Here is a 25,071-nt window from a genome sequence, read left to right on the forward strand (position 1 = left end):
GGTGACCTGTCCCCGCTCCCCACAGACACAAACAAGCTGCGAGCTGCATGGTGATTTGCCAGGCTGAAGCTCTCAGGGTTTCCTCGGTTTTTCAGTGACTGCTGCTTATTTTAGCTGCGTTAGATTTCGCCTGCAGATTAGAGACAAGGTGTGATAGATGTAGGAAGAGATGAGACATCCTCAACTTCCTCCAGCTGCAGCCACCGGCTGAGTTCCTTATTTGGGGCTTGGTGGAGCCAGGCACTGCGGCTTTGGTGGCAGCGCTGAGGGGCCCCCTCACTGCCCCATCATGGTATCTGCTCTCACTGTCCTCTTCATCGGTGAGTATTGGAGACAGCCAGGGCGTGTGCCTGTGAGGGAGGATCTGAGACCAGGCCACGTGCCCTGGGGGAGAATCTGAGACCAGAGTGTAGGATCCAGTCACTCTGGGATCTGGTGCCTAACAAGCCGTCTCCTCTCTAGGCTGCTGGCTGGCCGGGCAGAGCGAGGCGTCCAGAGGTGAGTATCTGTGCTGCTCAACGCTAAGTGTTAAGGATGGGGGGTGGGGGGGGAAGGTGGAGGGGAAAAGAACAGCTGAGACCTGAACCTTCCCCCAAAACTCAGTCAGGGTTGACTCTGGATTGACCCCAGCGGACTGAGATCAGAACCCAGCCCTGCCCCCAGTGCAGTCAGGAGTGACTCCGGATTGACCCCGGGGGCTGAGACCAGAGCCCGGCTCACAGGTTCCATGTAGATCAGGGGTCTCAAACTGCGGGCCGCCAGCTCCCCGTGGCACCCCCCCCCCAGCGTTTACCGAGAGCGGCTCCAGCCCAGCGTGCACCGGGGGCAGGGCAGGCTCCCTGCCTGCCTGCCCTGCCCCCGCGCCACTCCAGGAAGCGGCTGGGCACAGGGGTCTGTGTGTTGCCCTGGCCACTCCTCCAGGTACCTCCCCCGAAGCTCCCGTTGGCCGTGTCTGCTTCAGGGGAGGTACCTGGAGGAGCGGCCAGGGCAACACACAGACCTCTGTGCCCCCCCCCGCCAGGTCCCAGCCACTTCCCGGAGTGGTGCAGGGGCAGGGCAGGTAGGCAGGGAGCCTGCCCTGCCCCCGGTGCATGCCGGGCTGGACCCGCCCCCCAAACGCCTCCTGCAGCCGAACCCCTGCCCTGACACGCCTGCCACACCCTGCACCCCTCCTGCACCCCAACCCCCTGCCCTAAGCCCCCTGCCGCACCCCTCCTGCACCCCAACCCCTTGTCGTGAGCTCCCTGCTGCACCCCACACCCCTGCTGCACCCCGACCCTCTGCCCTGAGCCCTCTGCCGCACCCCACACCCCTCCTGCACCCCAACCCCCTGCCCTGACCCCCTGCCCCACCCTGCACCCCGACCCCCTGCCCTGAGCCCCCGACACACCCCTCACCCCTCCTGCACCCCCTGGGGGCAGGGAGGGAGCGGAGTTGGGGTGGGGATTTCGGGGAAGGAGTTGGAATGAGGGCAGGGAAGGGGTGGGAAGAGGCGGGGTAGGGGCGGGGCCTCATGGATGGGGTGGAGTGGGGGCAGGGCCAGGGCAGCGGGTGTGGGGTCAGTGGTGCGGCCCTCGGGCCAATGTACTAGTCCTCATGTGGCCCTCGTGGCCATTTGCGTTTGAGACCCCTGCTGTAGATGCAGTGAGGTGTCTGTTATCCGCGGTGCTGTCCCTGGAGCTGGGCACTGAGGGCAGGTTACAGACACATGGGGAGGGGTTTGTGTCTCCCCATCTCACTCCTGTTTGTGTGTGAACGCAGAGCTCCCTGAGCCCAGACCCTCCATCTCCGCCAGCCCCAGCGGGGTGATCGTCCCGGGGGCAGCCGTCACCATCTGCTGTCAGTGTCGGTGCGAGGCCAGGAGGTTATTTCTGTATAAGGATGGAATCCAAATCCAGGAGCTGGACGCTGCTGGGGACGGGGGTGAATTCACCATCCCCAGCGCCAGACGGGAAGACGCAGGGTTCTACCACTGCAGATCTCGCTCCAGATCGGAGCCGGAGCCCCATGATTACCTGCGGATTGTTGTAGCAGGTGAGGATCCCGGGGAGCAGGGACAGAGTCATGGGGGGGGTTCCCAGCTGCTGTAGATTCAGGACTGACGTGGGGGGGGATCCCTGCCCCCAGGGGTCCTTGGGGTGTCCCTTACTTCCCCGGGCTTCCATTTCCCCTTGTATGAATCATCCTCCCTGCACCTTGTGTCTGGTTACAGAGTCGGGGTTGGCTTTAGGGTGGGGGCTTTTTCTCACTGTGCCTGTGCAGCTCCCTGCACCTCTGACTGCCAGGCCCCCCCAGCTCTAACCACTAGACGCCACTCCCTTCCCAGAGCCAGGGACAGAACCCAGGCGTCCTGGCTCCCAGGCTCGGGGGGACTATTAAGTGGATAGACAGGTACAGAGGGTGCTCTGGATTTAGGTCCTCAGGCAGTTTCGGTCGTAGCTCCCAGAAATCTCTGGGATCTCGGAGAGGTTCCTCTGGCTGGGTTTTCTCCCAGGGGCCCCGGGTCTGGGACCGTGCGGTGAGGACGGGGCGCAGTGACTGTGCCAGGTCCTGTCTCACGGCCTGTCTCCTTCTCACTGCAGAGCTCAGCTACCCCAAACCCTCCATCTCCCTGAGCCCCAGCAGGGGAGTCACCCTGGGGAGAACTGTGACTATCCGGTGTGAGTGTCGATGCCAGAAAGCGACATTCCTCATGTATAAACTTGGAAACCTGGACGTACGGCGCTGGTTTGAGACTGTTGGGGACGTGGCTGAGTTTACCATCCACAACGTGAGCCGGAGACACACAGGGAGCTACAGCTGCCAATATGGCACCAAATTGGACCCCTCCGTCTGGTCGCATCCCAGCGACCCTGTGGAGCTGATGGTAGCAGGTGAGGGGCCCGGCTCAGTATCTCCGCTCTGTGAGAGGGTTCCCAGGGTGGGTCTATGGAACCGCTGGACCCTCTGTCCCACCAACCTGGTGAAACCTCATCTGGAGTACTGTGTCCAGTTTTGGGCCCCACACTACAAGAAGGATGTAGATAAATTGGAGAGAGTCCAGCGAAGGGCAACAAAAATGATTAGGGGTCTAGAACACATGACTTATGAGGAGAGGCTGAGGGAGCTGGGATTGTTTAGTCTGCAGAAGAGAAGAATGAGGGGGGATTTGATAGCTGCTTTCAACTACCTGAAAGGGGGTTCCAAAGAGGATGGCTCTAGACTGTTCTCAATGGTAGCAGATGACAGAACGAGGAGTAATGGTCTCAAGTTGCAGTGGGGGAGGTTTAGATTGGATATTAGGAAAAACTTTTTCACTATGAGGGTGGTGAAACACTGGAATGCGTTACCTAGGGAGGTGGTAGAATCTCCTTCCTTAGAGGTTTTTAAGGTCAGGCTTGACAAAGCCCTGGCTGGGATGATTTAAACTGGGAATTGGTCCTGCTTCGAGCAGGGGGTTGGACTAGATGACCTTCTGGGGTCCCTTCCAACCCTGATATTCTATGATTCTATGATTCTAACCTGGGGTATCCCTCGCAACTGTGATGCTGATGTCAAGCTACAAACCTCTGGCAGGTCCTGCACTTACCCAGCCATCCACAGCCAGGGACACACCCACCGGAGTTACATGAATGATTTCCCAGGATCTCACAAACCATTAATAGGGACGCGCCAGTCAAGTCCCTCCCAGATTCCCAGCCTGGTACTGTCCTGCACTGGTCAGAAGCCTGGCCAGTGTCTGTTCATTACCCAGTCCGCCCCTCCCTCGATGGGGAGAGGACACGCACCAGCCTTTGTAACCTGAGCTGAGATTTCCCAGGTTTCAGAGTAGCAGCCCTGTTAATCTGTATCCGCAAAAAGAACAGGATTACTTGTGGTCTCTAAGGTGCCACAAGTACTCATGTGCTTTTTGAGATTTCCCAGGCACTTCAACCAAAACACACTGTTTGAGCTCAAATAGAAAAGAGATGTATTAACTCCAGAGAGATGGAGTTGAAGTGATTATAACTAGCAAGCGTAGAGATCAGGGTCAGTTACTTAAGAAACAAAAATAAACTGGCAGTCTGAGTTCTACAAACTAACCAGGATTTGAATCAAGCAGCGTCTCCCTCGGTAGCTGGTACCCACAGGTCACAGATCTTCAGTACACAGACTGGAACTGCCTTCCAGCCGGGACCACCCTCCCCAGTTCAAAGTCTTTGTCCTCCAGACCATAGGTGCCAACTTCTCCTGGCGCTGGTGGATGCTCGACCCCTCCCGCCCCTGCCCCGCCCCCATTCCAACCCTTTCCCCAAAGTCCCCGCCCCAACTTCACCTCCTCCCTGCCCCTATTGGACTCCCTCCCCAAATTCCCACCCCGCCTCTTCCCCTGAGTGCGCCACGTTCCCGCTCCTCCCCCCTCCCTCCCACAACTTGTTATGCTGCGAAATAGCTGTTTTGCAGCAGCAAGCACTGGGAGTAGAAGCAGGGACGCGGTGCACTCAGAGGAGGAGGCGGAGGCGAAGGCAGAGGTGAGGTGAGCTGGGGCAGGGGAGGCCAGGAGCTGGCGGTGGGTGCAGAGCACCCACCAATTTTTCCCCGTGGGTCCTGGAGCACCCACAGAGTCGGCATCTATGCTCAAGACGTGTTTCCAGGTGTTGAGTTGTGGGGGGAGTGAGGCCAAGGGATGTTGTCACTTCCCCTCTTTATAGCTTCTTCCAGTTTACTGGGAAGATCTTTGCCTAGAGGTGGGTCCAGCAGTCTCCATTGTCTAGATGCTCTCACTTCGATGGCCCTTGAGAGAGTGAATTCCCTTCGGTGTGGGTCCTCAACCACAGCCCCACACCCAGCCAGACCCTCAGGGCGTGTCTGCCCGAATGGGATGCTCAGAGCCGGCTCTGCCCTGAGCCCTAAGCCCAGCAGAGGGGACACCTGGCTGAGGAGCGGGGACAGTCACTGGGGGGTTCCCAGCCAGGGGCGGGAGCAGCAGCCGCTGGAGGTTGAGGGCCAAGGGAGGGAGGATCCCTGCTCCCAGGGGAAGCTACAGAGCAGGGGCCTTTCCCAGGGGGATGTTCCCTCAGCTGTTCCCACTCTGGGGATGCACAGAGGAGTCGGGGCCCAGGGGCTGCCCAGACAGCACCGGCCCCAGCGCTGAATTCACTCCCCCCCCCCAACCCAAACAATTGAACCCATAACAAATGCCAGGTCATGGGGCGAGCGGCCCAATCTCTGAGTCACCATTTCAGCCCCTTGCCACCAGGGCCTGGATGCTGGTTCCGTCCCTCCCCCCATCCCAGGTGTTGTGGAAAACGAGTCACACCATCTGTTTGGTTCAAACAGTCTGAGGTCCTTTTATTGAATACAAGCATGCAGGGAGAAGGAGACGGAGATGGTCACACGCAGGTGCCACCCTGGTCTCTCTCTGCCCTGCCCCTATAATACCAGACTTATATAGGTCCAAAGTCAAGCCAAACGATACATTTCCTTACCACTCAAGCATTATTAATAAAGCCTTATAAGGAATTAATGGAAGGGCAGTTTCATATCTAGCACAGTGCTATCAAGATCTTATCAAGATCTGCGGCTTGCTGTGGCAGCGTTTTGACTAGGGACTTTTGCAGGGTGGAGGGTGCATATAACGGACAGCTAGGGATTCTTCCGGAGGCCCTTTTGGTTCTTTTCTAGTTAGAGATTGGCCTAGTCCATTATCTGGGTCAAGTGCCACGCCCTAGCATACGTAAATGCTTTAGCTTAAGCCAAGTCGTACAGGATACAGGCCTTTCGGCCTCTTGCATTACAGCGCTTGCCTATGTTGCATATAGTGCATAGATTTTGCCGCAGAATGGGATGGGGTCAGTTTCAACAGCAAGGTTAACAGCAATTTCCCCCACACAGCCAACGCTCGTTTTAATCCCACAGAGGGAACCGACCCAGCCGGAACAGAGAACAGCTTAGCGATGTGATGGAGTGTGAACCTAAAGGCTCAGAAATCAGGAGGCAAATTAAGAGAACCCCAAATTTAATCATGATTTTAAGTCGCTCTCATGATTTTTTTTTTTTTTAATGTTTGAAGTTGGCATCAGAGATTCAACTTCCAGGCCCTCTTTGCTTCTTGCTAAGTTCTAGCTCTCAGCACCAGCCGGTGGCAATGAGTTGTCCACAGTCTCACTATATAACACCATTCAAGCCACTGGTGTAAGTAAGAGGAATGTCTCTGCATCCGCAGTAGTAGATGAGTGGGTTGACCCTGGGGCAGGCAAATTCAGACTGGAAATAAGGCATAAATGTGTAACCATGAGAGAAATTAGCCATTGGAACAAGAGTCGTGGTGAATTCTCAATCTGTGACCATTTTTAAATCAAGATTGGATGTTGTCCTAACAGATCTGCTCTAGGAATTATTTTGGGGACATTTTCTGGCCTGTGCTACACAGAAGCTCAGACTAAATCATAATGGTCCCGTCTGGCCTCGAAATCTATGAATCTTATTTCCTTAGACTTCCCATCTGTGTGTTGTCCTATACTTAGATTGTCGGCTCTTTGGGACAGGGACTGGCTATTCTATATATTGGCACATTTAGAGTAGGTTTCTTACAATTGTAACAGGAACTCTAGTTCCTACCATCTTATTAATTATTGTTACCCTTTCCTGGCCTGAGCAGGTAGCCGACATTTGGAGCCTTGTCCCCTTTCGAAGGAGATATTGATGACACGGGGAGAGTTGGCACGGGAATTGTTTTCTCAGTCCCGCAACATTTTCCAAGATTTTGAAAAATTTCCCACACTGCATCAGGACGAAACTGAGAGCTCCCATGCTGTTCACAGAAAAATAACAGAGTGGCACCCCCTCCAGAATGGCCAACAGCCCTGTGGCCAAGGCACTCGGCTGGCACTTGGGTTCGAATCCCACCTCTACCCTAGGCAGACCAGTGGGGAGGGTGCTCAGCTGAAACGTGAGAGACCCAGGTTCAAATCCGTCCTCGGCTTGGTTTGAATCAATCTCTCCCCCCACACCGTGCCAGTTGGGTGCCTTAGCCAGGTGACTCATTCTCGGTGTCTCTTGTTGGAGCTGTGCCACCCAGTGTAAACACTTCACATTGTCCTTGGGCCAGAGAGAATCATAGAATCATAGAATATCAGGGTTGGAAGGGACCCCAGAAGGTCATCTAGTCCAACCCCCTGCTCAAAGCAGGACCAATTCCCAGTTAAATCATCCCAGCCAGGGCTTTGTCAAGCCTGACCTTAAAAACCTCCAAGGAAGGAGATTCTACCACCTCCCTAGGTAACGCATTCCAGTGTTTCACCACCCTCTTAGTGAAAACGTTTTTCCTAATATCCAATCTAAACCTCCCCCACTGCAACTTGAGACCATTACTCCTCGTTCTGTCATCTGCTACCATTGAGAACAGTCTAGAGCCATCCTCTTTGGAACCCTCTTTCAGGTAGTTGAAAGCAGCTATCAAATCCCCCCTCATTCTTCTCTTCTGCAGGCTAAACAATCCCAGCTCCCTCAGCCTCTCCTCATAACTCATGTGTTCCAGTCCCCTAATCATTTTTGTTGCCCTTCGCTGGACTCTCTCCAATTTATCCACATCCTTCTTGAAGTGTGGGGCCCAAAACTGGACACAGTACTCCAGATGAGGCCTCACCAATGTCGAATAGAGGGGAACGATCACGTCCCTCGATCTGCTCGCTATGCCCCTACTTATACATCCCAAAATGCCATTGGCCTTCTTGGCAACAAGGGCACACTGCTGACTCATATCCAGCTTCTCGTCCACTGTCACCCCTAGGTCCTTTTCCGCAGAACTGCTGCCTAGCCATTCGGTCCCTAGTCTGTAGCTGTGCACTGGGTTCTTCCGTCCTAAGTGCAGGACCCTGCACTTATCCTTATTGAACCTCATCAGATTCCTTTTGGCCCAATCTTCCAATTGGTCTAGGTCCTTCTGTATCCTATCCCTCCCCTCCAGCGTATCTACCACTCCTCCCAGTTTAGTATCATCCGCAAATTTGCTGAGAGTGCAATCCACACCATCCTCCAGATCATTTATGAAGATATTGAATAAAACCGGCCCCAGGACCGACCCTTGGGGCACTCCACTTGATACCGGCTGCCAACTAGACATGGAGCCATTGATCACTACCCGTTGAGCCCGACAATCTAGCCAGCTTTCTACCCACCTTAGGGTGCATTCATCCAGCCCATACTTCCTTAACTTGCTGACAAGAATACTATGGGAGACGGTGTCAAAAGCTTTGCTAAAGTCAAGAAACAATACATCCACTGCTTTCCCTTCATCCACAGAACCAGTAATCTCATTATAAAAGGCGATTAGATTAGTCAGGCATGACCTTCTCTTGGTGAATCCATGCTGGCTGTTCCTGATCACTTTCCTCTCATGCAAGTGCTTCAGGATTGATTCTTTGAGGACCTGCTCCATGATTTTTCCAGGGACTGAGGTGAGGCTGACTGGCCTGTAGTTCCCAGGATCTTCCTTCTTCCCTTTTTTAAAGATTGGCACTACATTAGCCTTTTTCCAGTCATCCGGGACTTCCCCGGTTCGCCACGAGTTTTCAAAGATAATGGCCAGTGGCTCTGCAATCACAGCCGCCAATTCCTTCAGCACTCTCGGATGCAACTCGTCCGGCCCCATGGACTTGTGCACGTCCAGCTTTTCTAAATAGTCCCTAACCGCCTCTATCTCCACAGAGGGCTGGCCATCTCTTCCGCATTTTGTGATGCCCAGCGCAGCAGTCTGGGAGCTGACCTTGTTAGTGAAAACAGAGGCAAAAAAAGCATTGAGTACATTAGCTTTTTCCACATCCTCTGTCACTAGGTTGCCTCCCTCATTCAGTAAGGGGCCCACACATTCCTTGGCTTTCTTCTTGTTGCCAACATACCTGAAGAAACCCTTCTTGTTACTCTTGACATCTCTGGCTAGCTGCAGCTCCAGGTGCGATTTGGCCCTCCTGATAACATTCCTACATGCCCGAGCAATATTTTTATACTCTTCCCTGGTCATATGTCCAACCTTCCACTTCTTGTAAGCTTCTTTTTTATGTTTAAGATCCGCTAGGATTTCACCATTAAGCCAAGCTGGTCGCCTGCCATATTTACTATTCTTTCGACTCATCGGGATGGTTTGTCCCTGTAACCTCAACAGGGATTCCTTGAAATACAGCCAGCTCTCCTGGACTCCTTTCCCCTTCAAGTTAGTCCCCCAGGGGATCCTGGCCATCCGTTCCCTGAGGGAGTCGAAGTCTGCTTTCCTGAAGTCCAGGGTCCGTATCCTGCTGCTTACCTTTCTTCCCTGCGTCAGGATCCTGAACTCGACCAACTCATGGTCACTGCCTCCCAGATTCCCATCCACTTTTGCTTCCCCCACTAATTCTATCCGGTTTGTGAGCAGCAGGTCAAGAAAAGCGCCCCCCTAGTTGGCTCCTCTAGCACTTGCGCCAGGAAATTGTCCCCTACGCTTTCCAAAAACTTCCTGGATTGTCTATGCACCGCTGTATTGCTCTCCCAGCAGATATCAGGAAAATTAAAGTCACCCATGAGAATCAGGGCATGCGATCTAGTAGCTTCCGTGAGCTGCCGGAAGAAAGCCTCATCCACCTCATCCCCCTGGTCCGGTGGTCTATAGCAGACTCCCACCACTACATCACTCTTGTTGCACACACTTCTAAACTTAATCCAGAGACACTCAGGTTTTTCTGCAGTTTCGTACCGGAGCTCTGAGCAGTCATACTGCTCCCTTACATACAGTGCTACTCCCCCACCTTTTCTGCCCTGCCTGTCCTTCCTGAACAGTTTATAACCATCCATGACAGTACTCCAGTCATGTGAGTTATCCCACCAAGTCTCTGTTATTCCGATCACATCATAGTTCCTTGACATCACCAGGACCTCCAGTTCTCCCTGCTTGTTTCCAAGGCTTTGTGCATTTGTATATAAGCACTTGAGATAACCTGTTGATCGCCCCTCATTGCCAGTATGAGGCAGGAGCCCTCCCCTCACAGACATTCCTGCCTGTGTTTCCTCCCGGTATCCCGCTTTCTCACTTACCTCAGGGCTTTGGTCTCCTTCCCCCGGTGAACCTAGTTTAAAGCCCTCCTCACTAGGTTAGCCAGCCTGCTGGCAAAGATGCTCTTCCCTCTCTTCGTAAGATGGAGCCCGTCTCTGCCCAGCACTCCTCCTTCATGGAACACCATCCCATGGTCAAAGAAACCAAAGCCTTCTCTCTGACACCACCTGCGTAGCCATTCGTTGACTTCCACGATTCGACGCTCCCTACCTAGGCCTTTTCCTTCCACGGGGAGGATGGACGAGAACACCACTTGCGCCTCCAACTCCTTTATCCTTCTTCCTAGAGCCACATAGTCCGCAGTGATCCGCTCAAGGTCATTCTTGGCAGTATCATTGGTGCCCACGTGGAGAAGCAGGAAGGGGTAGCGATCCGAGGGCTTGATGAGTCTCGGCAGTCTCTCCGTCACATCGCGAATCTTAGCCCCTGGCAAGCAGCAGACTTCTCGGTTTTCCCGGTCAGGGCGGCAGATAGATGACTCAGTCCCCCGGAGGAGAGAGTCCCCGACCACCACCACCCGCCTTCTCCTCTTGGGAGTGGTGGTCGTGGAACCCCCAACCTCAGGACAGCGCATCTCATGCCCTCCAACCAGCGGAGTCTCCTTCTGCTTTCTCGCCCCAGACATATCATCTGGTCCACTCTCCGCAACGATACCTGTGGAGAGAACATGAAAGCGGTTAGTTACCTGTGTCTGCGTTGCTGGAACCCGGACATTCCGCTTACCTCTTCTGGAGGTCACATGTTGCCAAGCTTCTTCACTGGCCTCTTGGCTCCTCTGTGCAACCTGCTCTATATCTGTAGAGCTTTGTGCCCCTAGAAGCCTATCCTGAGTTTCGTCCAGGAAATCCTCAGTTTCCCGTATGCAACGCAGGGTCGCTATCTGTTGCTCCAGACCTTCAATCTTCTCTTCCAATATGGAGACCAGCTTGCACTTTGTACAGACAAAGTCGCTTCTGTCCTGTGGAAGAAAGACAAACATGGTACATCCAGTGCAGGTCACAACAGCTGAACCCCCCCCTTCCATATCACCTTCCTACTACGAGCTTCCTCAGAGCAGTTTGCAAGATGTAAGCCTCACTGGGCTCCCTCCAGGCGAACTCCCAGGCAAACTCCTGCTGTGAGCTGCTCTGCTGTCCCCGCTGCTCAGCTGGTTCTCCGCCGCTCAGCTGGTTCGCGAAGCTCTGGCTATTTTTAAACAGCCAGGCTTCCCTGTCGCAAACAAACAGACACCCTACTGCCCGCCCCCTGCAGGCTAGCAGCCAATCAGACACTCACTCAGGCTCTCACACTGCCCCCCCCAGTGCAGGTTCCCAGCCTGGGGGTCAGGGCACTCGCCTCGGAGGTGGGAAACCTGGCTTCATGTTCTTGCTGGGCCCAGTTTGGAGCAGGAAGTGGTGTCTCCCACTTCCTAGGTGAAGGCCTTTGCCACGGCACCACTGGATACCTCGGAGTGGCATAGGGCCTATGTGGGTTCCCTCACTGTGGGTGGATGAGGGGGTGTTGGCAGGGGGGCAATGTGGAGGGACATAGGGGCTGGGGGACTCAGATGCCACAGCCATGAATGGATGGGGGAGGATTAGGCCTCCATAATCTGAAGTCCTCTAGCCTGAGCGACAGATGCACTGCGGCTGCACCCCGTTTTGCCAACCCAAATTGTTCAAATGTGAATCAGTCCTCAAAAACCAAGAGATTGGCTTCAAAATCATGAGACTTCTTGCCTGTACTTTTTTTCTTTTTTCTGCTGGTTTCTGAGCTTTTAGGGTCTCACTCTGGCTGCATTTTGAAGCTTTTCTCTGGAACCACAAGAGCGAGGAACTTACTTTCTATGTCAACGGGGGGGCTGAGATTCTAGGGTAATCCAATGGCTCCAGGTACTGGGGCTTTGAGACAAACCAGCTCGCGATAAAATCAGCAGAGTTGGCATCACTGATTATGGCGAGAGCTTATATGCTCCATCCAAGATTCAGGGTCCATATTTCTGGGCCTAGTACAGACACTTAGGGTGTGTCAACATGGCATCCAAAACCTGGCTCCGTGGAACCCAGGCTTGAGGTCTCAGTAGTTCCAAGTCTGCGCTTGAGTGTTCACACTGCATTGTAAACATGGGATGACAATTGCTGAGATCTGGGTCTCACAGCCGTGTTAATGTGACGGTACTGAGCTACAGAGATCTTCTGACTCGGGTCTGTGGCTAAAGCTGCGTCCACACTGCAAAATGACAGGGCTTGGACCCAAGCCACAATGGGACCCAGGCTCTGATCTATCCTGCTAGCAGAGTCCTAGGCCCGAGGTCCTGGCTCTGCGCCACTTGGGGAGGTGATGTTATTGTGTCGACGTAACAGGATGCTTGCAGTTGTGGGAGACACCACTAGACACACCACTAGGTTGGTGCAAGCTGCCTTGTGTTGGCCCAATCACGTAGCCTCGGCCAGGCCTCAGTGTGCCATGTAGACACACCGATAGTACACATGTCCCTTCACAATCACTGAATACACCCAAAAGCACCTGACCTCCCAACCCTGCTTCCTTTCCATGAAAACCCAAGGAAAGTTTGCTTGCTTGTGTAATAATTTGCATTCTAGGTGTGTTGAGGGGCATATGGGGACCTGAGGTAAAGAAGCATTTGGGAATGTATCTATCTAAGGTTTTGTACCAAGTTCATTACTATGATCCCTGGACGCCTACTTCAGAGACAAAGCAGTTGGCCAAAAAGATGGCATTCAAGGCCTTGTCTACACACAAAAGCGGGACGGCTTTCACTGTCCCAGTGTACTCAGTGCAGTGCCAGGCCCCCATGTGGATTTCTGAGGCTATGTCTACACTACAGCCGCTGCACTGGCTCTGCAGCTGGGCTGCTGTAGTCCCATAGTGCAGGGTTTTCCCCTCAAATGTCGTGAATCAGGGGCACCGGTGCAGGGGGGGCCAGAGGGGCCCTCCCATTTTTTACTGGTCATAAGGGCAAGCAAGGGGAGGGGAGGGGGCAGAGAGGAACGAGGGGGGGTCAGGGTTTGGGGGAGAAGAGGCAGTGCCGGAGCAGGGCCTCAGGGGAACGTCTAGGTCGAGGTAACTAGAGTGCTCAGGGAACAACTCTTCACGGCCCTGAGTGGCGTAGGTAGGTCAGTCTAATGTTCAGATATAGACCAGGCCTTAGTTCTATTGCTAAAAAGGGACTTCACAGCAGGGTAGCTATTCTTGTATGGGAAGAGAAATAAATTATACCAGGAGAAGGCACCTTTATACTGGTTCTAACTGTGTCCACTCTAGCTGTTGCACTGGTTTGAAAAGCACACCCCTAACCAAGAGGTTTCTACCAGCACCAAATCCGTGTGTAGACCAGGCCTGACTTGGCAACAGCTCAGCTGCTGGTGTGCTGAGCCCACTGGCTATCAAATTGACCGGCGGTCCATCCGCCGTGAATATCACTCTGTAGTCAACACATCCGCAACTTGGAGAGAGTTTCAGAAGCAATCCCGTCTGGCCATAATCATTGCCAAAGGAGAGCTGCCGTGTGAGCGTGTCTCTGGAGGGGGCCAAGTTTGCATCCCCGATGCAACTTTTAATGGTTCAGCTAAATCGCACTGGGCATCATTAAAAGAGTACATTGCCCTGTGCATTGCAGTGTGCGGAGATCTTACTCGGGGCATTGTGTCTGATCGCTACAGCAACGAGGGATCACGCAACTTCTAAACGGATCTTTAATGAAACCCTTGGGGATGCGCCAACTTTCCCAACATTTCTGTAAGTGACAGTCATTTTAATTGGCGTAGAGCAGAGAGACACGGTGCCACATTCATTTCCAATCTATCAGCCCTTCATGCAAATAGCAACTTCAGTGCCATAGGCAGAAGCCGAATTTGTCCCATACATTTGGGTCATTAAAAGATAGGTTTAGAGACAGCTATTGGTGATAGTTATGGTCACTGAGGCTACAAAATATAAGAAATACACAAGCCAGAATCTCCTTGGAATTTCTTACAGAGGATGTTTGGTTATTCACTTCTTTTGCCATTTTGGGGCAAATCCCCCACTGGTATAAATTGTCTATAAACACCCCGGCTGCAGGGTATGAGCTGACCTCTAACTAATTGGGGCTTGGAAGAAATTTTCCATAGCAGCAGGTTCCACTATAGAATCACAGAATTATAGCAATATAGGACTGGAAGGGACCTCAATTGTCCATCTAGTCCAGCACCCTGCACTGAGGCAGGACTAAGTATTAGCTAGACCATCCCTGACAGGTGTTTGTCCAACCTGTTCTTAAAAATCTCCAATGATGGAGATTCCACAACCTCCCTAGGCAATTTATTCCAGTGCCTAACCATCCTGACAGGAAGTTTTTCCTAGTGACCAATCTAAACCGCCCTTGCTGCTATTTAAGCCCATTGCTTCTTGTCCTGTCCTCATTGGACAAGGAGAACAATTTATCACCCTCCTCGTCATTACAACCTTTCATAGAACCATAGAACCATAGAGTTAGAAGAGGCTACAGGGGTCATCTAGTGTAACCCCTTTTATGTACCTGTAGACTGTTGTCTTGTCCTCCCTCAGCCTTCTCTTCTCCAGCCTAATCTTGTTCAATCTTTCCTTATAGGTCATCTTTTCTAGACCTTGAATCATTTTTGTTGTTCTTTCTCTGGACTTTCTCCAACTTCTCCGCATCTTTCCCAATGGGTGGCACCCAGAACTGGACACAATACCCCAGCTGAGGCCTTAACAGTGCTGACGAAATGAAGCAGTTTGCAGATGAAATGAAAATTGGAGAACAATAAGTAATGAAGAGGACAGGTCACTGAATACCCCAATCCAGGTCCCACTTTTGCAAAATGCTGTTCCTGATGTACTAGTGGAAACTAATTCTGCCTCTTTAAGACAGGATGGGAATCCTACTAAAGAATTGAGTGTCAGTGAAAATGCTAATGACCCACCTGAGAAAGGGGAGCAGGAAGCAATTCCCCAGGCAGGTAAGATACAGCAAGCAGCTAAAGAAGGACTGTTGAAAGATCACAACCCCGGCACGGGTGGGGGGACACATTTTTTGCATGAGCATAACCCTGGAGATCACATGCAGCTCCACAGAGGGCCAGCCAACATGCAAGGTCCCCTCCCATCCTAACCTCACCCCCAAAGACAGAATCAAACTGAAAACCCTAACTGAAGGGGTCACTGAGAAAAATAATGAAGGAAAAGAAAAACCAGTAACTGAACACATGTCAAGGTCCAGGGAGGAGTTGAAAGGTACAATGACTATTAAACAAATGAGACTGTCTGAACAGAAGGCATGGTCTGATAAAGACGCTTGGAAACACCTCCCTATCATAGACTTGCTGTCAGTGCTAAGTCTCATAATTCAGAGTTTGTTGCTCATAAACCTTATGACGAAGAATTTGGTTCTGATGGTAAATCCTATGAAAAGGTGTAACATGCATGATTTTTGAAAAAAGCTTTTAAACATGCTAGGAGTAGTGTCAAGGAAGCCCTATAAAGATACTGCTTCTTAGCTAATACCTATAAGCAGGCTTAGAGCTTGGCACAGCAGAGAAACCATAGCAAACCTAGTCTGCTGTGTGGAAGGAGAAACTGAGGCACACCACCTCATGGCATTGGCAGCTAAATGCCAAGACACCTACACTCTGAAATATATTGATATCTGCATTATGTTAACAATGCTAACAAAAGAATGTTTTCTGGCAACCTGGAAAAAGAAACACAGAATTTTGCAAGAAGACACCCAGAACTCAGATGACACTAAGCTGGGGGGAGAGGTATATACGCTGGAGGGTAAGGATAGGGTCCAGAATGACCTAGACAGATTGGAGGATTTGGCCAAAAGAAATCTGATGAGGTTCAACAAGGACAAGTGAAGAGTCCTGCACTTAGGACGGAAGAATCCCAGGCACTGCTACAGGCTGGGGACCGACTGGCTAAGCGGCAGTTCTGCAGAAAAGGACCTGGGGTGACAGTGGACAAGAAGCTGGATATGAGTCAGCAGTGTGCCATCGTTGCCAAGAAGGCTACAGCATATTGGGCTGCATTAGTAGGAGCATTGCCAGCAGATCGAGGGAAGTGATTATTCCCCTCTATTCAGCTTTGGTGAGGCCACATCTGGAATTTTATGTCCAGTTTTGGGCCCCCCACTACAGAAAGTATGTGGACAAATTAGATAAACTCCAGTGGAGGGCAATGAAAATGATTAGGGGTCTGGGGCACATGACTTCTTAGGAGAAGCTGTGGGAACTGGGCTTATTTAGTCTGCAGCAGAGAAGAGTGAGGGGGGATTTGATAGCCTTCAACTACCTGTAGGAGTTTTCCAAAGAGGCTGTAGCTAGGCTGTTCTCAGAGGTGGTAGGTGACAGAACAAGATCTCAAGTTGCACTGGGGGAGGTCTAGGTTGGATATTAGTATTGGTTGACCACAGGATGACTATGAGCCGCCAATGTGATCTGGCAGTGAAAAAGGCTAATGCGGTCTTGAGATGCATCAGGCGAGGTATTTCCAGTAGAGATAAGAAGGTGTTAGTACCATTGTTCAAGGCACTGGTGAGACCTCATCTGGAATACTGTGTGCAGTTCTGGTCTCCCATGTTTAAGAAGGATGAATTCAAACTGGAACAGGTACAGAGAAGAGCTACTAGGATGATCCAAGGAACGGAAAACCTGTCTTATGAAAGGAGTCTCAAAGAGCTTGGCTTGTTTAGCCTAACCAAAAGAAGGCTGAGGGGAGATATGATTGCTCTCTATAAATATATCAGAGGGATAAATACCAAGGAGGGAGAGGAATTATTTAAACTCAGTACCAATGTAGACACAAGAACAAATGGATATAAACTGGCCATCAAGAAGTTTTGACTTGAAATTAGACAAAGGTTTCTAACCATCAGAGGAGTGAAGTTCTGGAACAGCCTTCCAAGGGGAGCAGTGGGGGCAAAAGACCTATCTGGCTTCAAGACTAAGCTTGATAAGTTTATGGAAGAGATGGTATGATGGGATAGCCTAATTTTGGCAATTAATTGAACTTTGACTATTAGCAGTAAATATGCCCAATGGCCTGTGACGTGGTGTTAGATGGGGTGGGATCTGAGTTACTACAGAGAATTCTTTCCTGGGTGCCTGGCTGGTGAGTTTTGCCCACATGCTCAGGGTTTAGCTGATCACCTTATTTGGGGTCAGGAAGGAATTTTCCTCCAGGGCAGATTGGAAGAGGCCCTGGGGGTTTTTCGCCTTCCTCTGTAGCATGGGACACAGGTCACTTGCTGGAGGATTCTCTCCACCTTGAAGTCTTTAAACAATGATTTGAGGACTTCAATAGCTCAGACATAGGTAAGAGGCTTATTGTGTGTGTGTTTGAGAGAGTGAGAGAGACTCTGTGTGTGTGTGTGTGTGAGAGAGAGAGACAGAGGCAGTGTGTGAGAGACACAAAGACAGGGTGTTTGTGTGCTGGCAGCTGGGGAACTGCATGAGAGACCATGAGCTGTCTCTAAGCACAGTGGCACTTGCCAGTCTGAAGGCTCCTTCAGACCACAGCAGCTGCCAGCTGCTCCATCTAACTCCAGAGCCCTGTCCCCACCCCCACCCCACCCCGGCTCTGCGGACATGGCGGGAGGGAGGCGAGGGGCACCCTGATATCAGTGTCCCCTCCCTCTCCCCCACCCGCACAGGAGCAAGAGGGTCCCAGGAGCAGCTGGCCAGGGGCTCCAAGGCAGAGGGCAAGAACAGCAGGGCGAGGGGCACCTCAACACGAATTGCCGGATGTGCACGACTCTGCTCATTGAGTGTGCGGGACTTGATTGACTTTTGTGCGGCCGTGCAGGCGTGCAGTTTAGAGGGAACACGGATTATAACTCTCTGAAAGTGAATAATAAAAACATCCATTTTAGCACAAACAGAGGCTGAGAGGAGTTGATGCAACGCTGACCTTGATTTGTTTGTAGAAATCATCAGATATCTTTAGGACAACATCCTCCCACTCTTTGAACAAAGGTTAGACACGACGAAGCAGAGGCAGAGCGGTGCCGGGATGGAGCGTTCCACCCAGCAGAGACAGGTGCTGCAATTCTGTGACATCTTTTGTGCAAGTGATTTAGAATTTAGGGATGAGGAAGATCATAATTAGCTCCAAGGCTACAGCCACTAACTCTGCCTTTTGGAGGAAAAAATACATCCTGTGAATCTGGGAGCCAGCCCCCTGTAGATGGGATTAAGGCTAGAAAAAAGAGGATAATCTGGGAGTAAATAGGAGCAAATGCATAGAAAACCCCAGGAGTCTGTGATCAAATAATGGGGGAAAGTGAAGACATCCCTAGTCCTGCTTTAAATTGGGCTGCTGCACCAGTGTCCCAAAGCAGCCGTAATTAACTAGCCAGTTAAACGGGGTGCACAGCTGTTCGTCACCACAGAATGGTGCAAAGCAACCAAACAGTACTGGTGAATCTGGCCCATGGCACTGCAGAAAAACATGGCATGATGGTGGCTTTTCCCTAGTTTTGGGAGGTGTTTTATGGGAGCCCTTTACATTGTTGAGCTGTGTTTGGGCTCTTTTAAGAAGCTAGTTTCTTTGTACCTTGCTTGTGAAAAGAAACCCACTACCTTAGGCCAGCTCCTCTCAAGCGTGCAACCCCGTTAAACCCAATGGGTTTGTACAAGAGGCACTAAGGGCTGGTCTACACTGGGAATTTACATTGGCATATCTGTGCCTCTCAAAATCCACGCCCTCTGGGAGACGTGGCTAGACTGACCTAACCACCCTCCGTGTAGTCAGCGCTACGTCAGTGGGAGAATTCTTCCGTCAACCTCGCTACCGCCTCCTGGGGAGGTGCCTTATCTACTATGCCAATGGCAGCACCCCTCCTGTCAGCAAGGTAGAGTCTACGCAGTAGCTCCAGCCTCTGTTTTCACTAACAAGGTCAGCTCCCAGACTGCTGCGCTGGGCATCACAAAATGGGGAAGAGATGGCCAGCCCTCTGTGGAGATAGAGGTGGTTAGGGACTATTTAGAAAAGCTGGACGTGCACAAGTCCATGGGGCCGGACGAGTTGCATCCGAGAGTGCTGAAGGAATTGGCAGCTGTGATTGCAGAGCCATTGGCCATTATCTTTGAAAACTCGTGGCGAACGGGGGAAGTCCCGGATGACTGGAAAAAAGCTAATGTAGTGCCAATCTTTAAAAAAGGGAAGAAGGAAGATCCTGGGAACTACAGGCCAGTCAGCCTCACCTCAGTCCCTGGAAAAATCATGGAGCAGGTCCTCAAAGAATCAATCCTGAAGCACTTGCATGAGAGGAAAGTGATCAGGAACAGCCAGCATGGATTCACCAAGGGAAGGTCATGCCTGACTAATCTAATCGCCTTTTATAATGAGATTACTGGTTCTGTGGATGAAGGGAAAGCAGTGGATGTATTGTTTCTTGACTTTAGCAAAGCTTTTGACACGGTCTCCCACAGTATTCTTGTCAGCAAGTTAAGGAAGTATGGGCTGGATGAATGTACTATAAGGTGGGTAGAAAGCTGGCTAGATTGTCGGGCTCAACGGGTAGTGATCAATGGCTCCATGTCTAGTTGGCAGCCGGTATCGAGTGGAGTGCCCCAAGGGTCGGTCCTGGGGCCGGTTTTATTCAATATCTTCATAAATGATCTGGAGGATGGTGTGAATTGCACTCTCAGCAAATTTGCGGATGATACTAAACTGGGAGGAGTGGTAGATACGCTGGAGGGGAGGGATAGGATACAGAAGGACCTAGACAAATTGGAGGATTGGGCCAAAAGAAATCTGATGAGGTTCAATAAGGATAAGTGCAGGGTCCTGCACTTAGGACGGAAGAACCCAGTGCACAGCTACAGACTAGGGACCGAATGGCTAGGCAGCAGTTCTGCGGAAAAGGACCTAGGGGTGACAGTGGACGAGAAGCTGGATATGAGTCAGCAGTGTGCCCTTGTTGCCAAGAAGGCCAATGGCATTTTGGGATGTATAAGTAGGGGCATAGCGAGCAGATCGAGGGACGTGATCGTTCCCCTCTATTCGACATTGGTGAGGCCTCATCTGGAGTACTGTGTCCAGTTTTGGGCCCCACACTTCAAGAAGGATGTGGATAAATTGGAGAGAGTCCAGCGAAGGGCAACAAAAATGATTAGGGGTCTGGAACACATGACTTATGAGGAGAGGCTGAGGGAGCTGGGATTGTTTAGCCTGCAGAAGAGAAGAATGAGGGGGGATTTGATAGCTGCTTTCAACTACCTGAAAGGGGGTTCCAAAGAGGATGGCTCTAGACTGTTCTCAATGGTAGCAGATGAGAGAATGAGGAGTAATGGTCTCAAGTTGCAGTGGGGGAGGTTTAGATTGGATATTAGGAAAAACTTTTTCACTAAGAGGGTGGTGAAACACTGGAATGCGTTACCTAGGGAGGTGGTAGAATCTCCTTCCTTGGAGGTTTTTAAGGTCAGGCTTGACAAAACCCTGGCTGGGATGATTTAACTGGGAATTGGTCCTGCTTCGAGCAGGAGGTTGGACTAGATGACCTTCTGGGGTCCCTTCCAACCCTAATATTCTATGATTCTATGATTCTATGCAGCTGCACTGTTTCAAAATGTAGACCTGCCCTACAGATGTGAATTAGAAGTGGATTAGCTAAACTGCATTAAAGCCCTGTGTGGACACTCTCATTAAGGGCTTGGCTACACTGGAAACTTTAAAGCGCTCCCGTGGGAACGCTCCCGCGTCAGTGTGGTCACGTGCAGGCGCTGGGAGACAGCTCTCCCAGCGCTCCTGGTAATCCGCCTCCACAAGGGGATTAGCTCCAAGTGCTGGGAGTGCAGATCCCAGCGCTCGGAGTCTGTCTACACTAGCGCTTTAAAGCGCTCAGGCTTGCTGCGCTCAGGGGGGTGATTTTTCACCCCCCTGAGCCAGCAAGTTAAAGCGCTATAAAATGTAAGTGTAGCCAAGCCCTAAGGGTAGGTCTACATTTAAAACACTGACAGGTGGTAGCTATGTCAGCGGGAGAAGCTCTCCTATTGACATAGCACTGTCTACAAAGGGTTGTTAAGGTCATTATAACTACATGGCTCCAGGGTATGGAATTTTCACACCCATGCAACATAGTTAGACAGACATAGGTCTGTTGTGTAGACCAGACCTCAGAATTAAATCAGTTTAGCTTAACTCACTTTGAGTGAATTCCCAGAAGACTTCTATCTTGGTGGGAAGTGTCAGGAAGATTGGATAACTTTATGGGGGAGGTGGGTGTGTAAAATTGTGTCTATAGTGGAAATCTATCTTCAGTCTAAATTTTGTTCCAGGCACTGCAACTTCATAATACAGCATAATACCATCCCCAAATATGGTTATTAGTTAGATATCCATGTTATCTATCTTTTATTATAGAGGAAAATGCTGAAATTAGCAATGAGATTTGTCATAAATATAAAGGGAAGGGTAAACCCCTTTAAAATCCCCCCTGGCCAGAGGAAAAAATCCTCTCACCTGTAAAGGGTTAAGAAACTAAAGGTAACCTCGCTGGCACCTGACCAAAATGACCAATGAGGAGACAAGATACTTTCAAAAGCTGGGAGGAGGGAGTAAAACAAAGGGTCTGTGTCTGTCTGGGTGATGCTTTTGCTGGGGACAGAACAGGAATGGAGTCTTAGAACTTATTAAGTAACCTAGCTAGATATGCGTTAGATTCTGATTTCTTTAAATGGCTCAGAAATTAAGTTGTGCTGAATAGAATATAGATTCCTGTCTGTGTGTCTTTTTTGTAACTTAAGGTTTTGCCTAGAGGGATTCTCTATGTTTTGAATCTAATTACCCTGTAAGGTATCTACCATCCTGATTTTACAGAGATGATTCTTTTTTACTTCTATTAAAAGTCTTCTTGTAAGGAAACTGAATGCTTTTTCATTGTTCCAAGGGTTTGGGTCTGTGGTCACCTATGCAAATTGGTGAGGATTTTTACCAAACCTTCCCCAGGAAGTGGGGTGCAAGGGTTGGGAGGATTCTGGGGGGAAAGACTTGTCCAAACTACGTTTTCTCAGGAAACCAGATAAAGTTTGGTGGTGGCAGTGGAAGTCCAAGGGCAGAGGGTAAAAAATAGTTTGTACCTTGGGGAAGTTTTAACCTAAGATTCTTGTTACTTTGCCTCTGAGGTGAAGCTGCCAATAAGGAAAGTGTTAGAGAGGATGGATAGTCTATGATTTTAATGGGCTAGTCAAATATTCTATTGGACAAAAGCCACAAGCAAAAAACCAGTAGGAAATGAAAACATTTTATTGCAAAACATGTAATGAAGACAGCATGGCAATGTACATTTAAAAAAAAACAGATTTTTTTACATCAAAATACATTCATGAAAACCTTGATTTCAGTTACATCAGTATAAAATCAGCATCAGTGTCATGTTATATTTATTCCTCATTAATTGAACAAATTCTCATTGTTGTTTTTTTGTCTGAATTTTTAAAAAATGGATAAACCTCTCCTGAGAATGAACAATCATTAAATGTGAACAACACAGACATGTCAGTTACACTGAAAAAAGTCACCTGCCTGTCTTGGTAACTAAGGGAAACTCCAATTTTCTTCGGCTTTTTCTGCACCATGACCCGGGTCCATGGGTCTGTTTTTGCCCAATAATCTCTCCCACTCAGACCCAGAGCCCAGAATCCCTCTTTAGGAGACAGGGAAAGTTTTCCTTTTCTCTGTATTGATGTTTTGGCCACCCCCAGGTCCCAGTCAGTGCTGTTCACAACCTCCACCTCCCAGTAGTGCTTTCCAGAGGAGAATCCTTCACAGCCCAACACACAGATGGTCGAATCGAACCTCTCTGGGTTTGGTGGAACTTGCTGAGGTTGGGCTTCATGTGTAAAACTCTTCTTGTCCTCAGAAATTGAAAGGTTGGGGTGGGCCGTGACTCCGTGCAAAGTGATGTCATCTACAGGAACATAAGAACATAAAAACATAAGAACAGCCGTACTGGGTCAGACCAAAGGTCCACCCAGCCCAGTATCCTGTCTACCGACAGTGGACAATGCCTGGTGCCCCAGAGGGAGTGAACCTCACAGGTAATGATCAAGTGATCTCTCTCCTGCCATCCATCTCCACCCTCTGACAACAGAGGCGAGGGACACCATTCCTTACCCATCCTGGCTAGTAGCCATTAATGGACTTAACCTCCATGAATTTACTGAGTTCTCTTTTAAACTCTGTTATAGTCCTAGCCTTCACAACCTCCTCAGGCAAGGAGTTCCACAGGTTGACTGAGCGCTGTGTGAAGAAGAACTTCCTTTTATTTATTTTAAACCAGCTGCTTATTAATTTCATTTGGTAGCCCCTACTTCTTATATTATAAGAACAAGTAAATAACTTTTCCTTATTCACTTTCTCCCCATTCCCGCCACCACATCATCTGTGCCTTCACTGTGGCCGAAATCCCAAAGTTCCTCCTTAGGCACTTTTGAAAACCCCGCTCCAAGTAAACACTGAGGCCCAGCTCCTCAAAGCTATTTAGGTGCCTAACTCCCATTGGGATTATTACCTTGGAGGAGCTGGGCTGAAATGACTTGGGAGCACAGGTCTGTCAGAGGGTAGCTGGCCCTCTGAAGGGCTCAGGGGCCCAGCCTTCCTCTGACAGGCTCCGCAAGGGGGCATAAGGAAGCTCAAGTTCACCTGGGAGTAGTTACTTCACTGAGTAACTGGGGGAAGGGAATTAGGCGGGGAAGCACTGGGTATTGATAAAAGGTTAAGGGCCTTAGTGAGAGGGAGGAGCTCCTGGGGAGAAAGGCAGCAGCCAGAGAGGCAGAGGGATTGCAGAGAGAGGATCCCTCCAGCACACTGGGGAGAAGCTGCTTGAGAAGCCAACATGCCAAAGAGAGAGAAGCAGAGCAAGAGGCTGGGGAAGCCTCCAGAGCAGGAGAGGTAGGAGGCGGCTCAGGGAGCCACAAGCAACAGAGAAGGACTCATTCTGGCTGTTCCAAAGAAGGACCCTGAGATGGAACCCAGTGGAGTGGATGGGCCCAGGTTCCCCTACCTACTCCGGCCAAGGAATTTGGAGAAGAAGGCTCCAAAACATGGAGATCTAGGGCTCTCTACCCCACTAGAGTCAAGGAACTTCCAATTCCCCATGATCCTGAAGGGGACTAAGACTATTAAGGACCCAGTGAAAGGGCTAGACAATGAACTTGACAAATACAGAATTGAGGGTGGAGGCATAAGGAGGATGGAGTCAGGTGGTGTATCTCTCCATCCTGCCACAGTGGGTTGCTAACAGATATAGGCCCCATTTACAAGGCCCCATTGAGTTGCAATGAGATTTGTGCGCTGAAACCACTTAGATGTTTTTGAATATCACACCATCAGTCTTCACTCAAGGAAATCTCTCATTGGGGGCTGATTCTGAACTGACTGTTGTAATTCAGGACTAACTCCATGCAAGTCAATGGAGTTACAATGGTGTGAAATGGATGTAAATAAAGTCAGAATCAGGCCTTGAAATTAGTTTAGGATCTGGGAAGGGCCTTAGGAGCCGAGTCTCTGATAAGAACAGGTTGTGTTTCTAGTTTGATTATAGTATAAAACCTGCTGATTTCTTTAATAATGGGATAGATTCTAATGTATTCAGGTTCTCACGTTGCATCTATCACCATAGTATTAGCACCTCTATCCATGTGCTGTGTGTTCTGTTACCTGAATTGTTCCGAGCCCTTCTCCATTCTGAAACGAAAGTAAGAAAACAACAGACATTGGATTAAGAGAGGCATTGACTGCAGATTTCCTCCCTCCAGCAGCAAGGAAGTTCCAGACTTGCTGGAGGGCAAGTGAGGATGCCAGACGCATTAGGGGGTGATTCCTTTTGCAGGAGTTAATATAGACAAAAATGGCACTTGAATAGTCATTCTCTCTCTCTCTCTCTCTCTCTCTCTCTCTCTCTCTCGGTCACACACATGTGAACTGTTCTGAGCTAAGATTAGAAACCAGGGCAGGAGTCCTGCTCTGTCTAAGATCTGCTCCGTCTGTCTTGAACCTCCAGTCAATGTGTCACCTCCCCATGT

The 25,071-nt window shown here is 50.4% G+C and overlaps 1 protein-coding gene and 1 pseudogene across 2 annotated transcripts in view; one reads left to right on the plus strand and one right to left on the minus strand.

Moving 5' to 3' along the window:
- The first annotated feature begins 289 nt into the window (after nt 1-289).
- Nucleotides 290-25,071, plus strand: part of LOC311511978 (leukocyte immunoglobulin-like receptor subfamily A member 2) — an 873,498-nt pseudogene continuing 848,716 nt past the window's right edge. The window contains exons 1-4 of the transcript in view: nt 290-320; nt 463-498; nt 1,762-2,034; nt 2,583-2,840. The product of the transcript in view is annotated as a leukocyte immunoglobulin-like receptor subfamily A member 2 (transcript). The remainder of the gene's footprint in view (nt 321-462; nt 499-1,761; nt 2,035-2,582; nt 2,841-25,071) is intronic.
- LOC311511898 (butyrophilin subfamily 2 member A2-like) overlaps nt 22,417-25,071 on the minus strand; it is an 89,147-nt gene continuing 86,492 nt past the window's right edge. Inside the window, exons 20-21 of the mRNA XM_084612830.1 lie at nt 24,707-24,733; nt 22,417-22,955 (exon numbers count right to left, since the gene is read on the minus strand). Coding sequence (XP_084468956.1) covers nt 22,429-22,955; nt 24,707-24,733 — 554 coding nt within the window. The 3' untranslated portion in view covers nt 22,417-22,428. The remainder of the gene's footprint in view (nt 22,956-24,706; nt 24,734-25,071) is intronic.

The sequence above is a fragment of the Lepidochelys olivacea genome, assembly GCF_965140295.1.
Source record: "Lepidochelys olivacea isolate rLepOli2 genome assembly, chromosome: 23".
In the NCBI taxonomy this organism is placed as follows: Eukaryota; Metazoa; Chordata; order Testudines; family Cheloniidae; genus Lepidochelys; species Lepidochelys olivacea.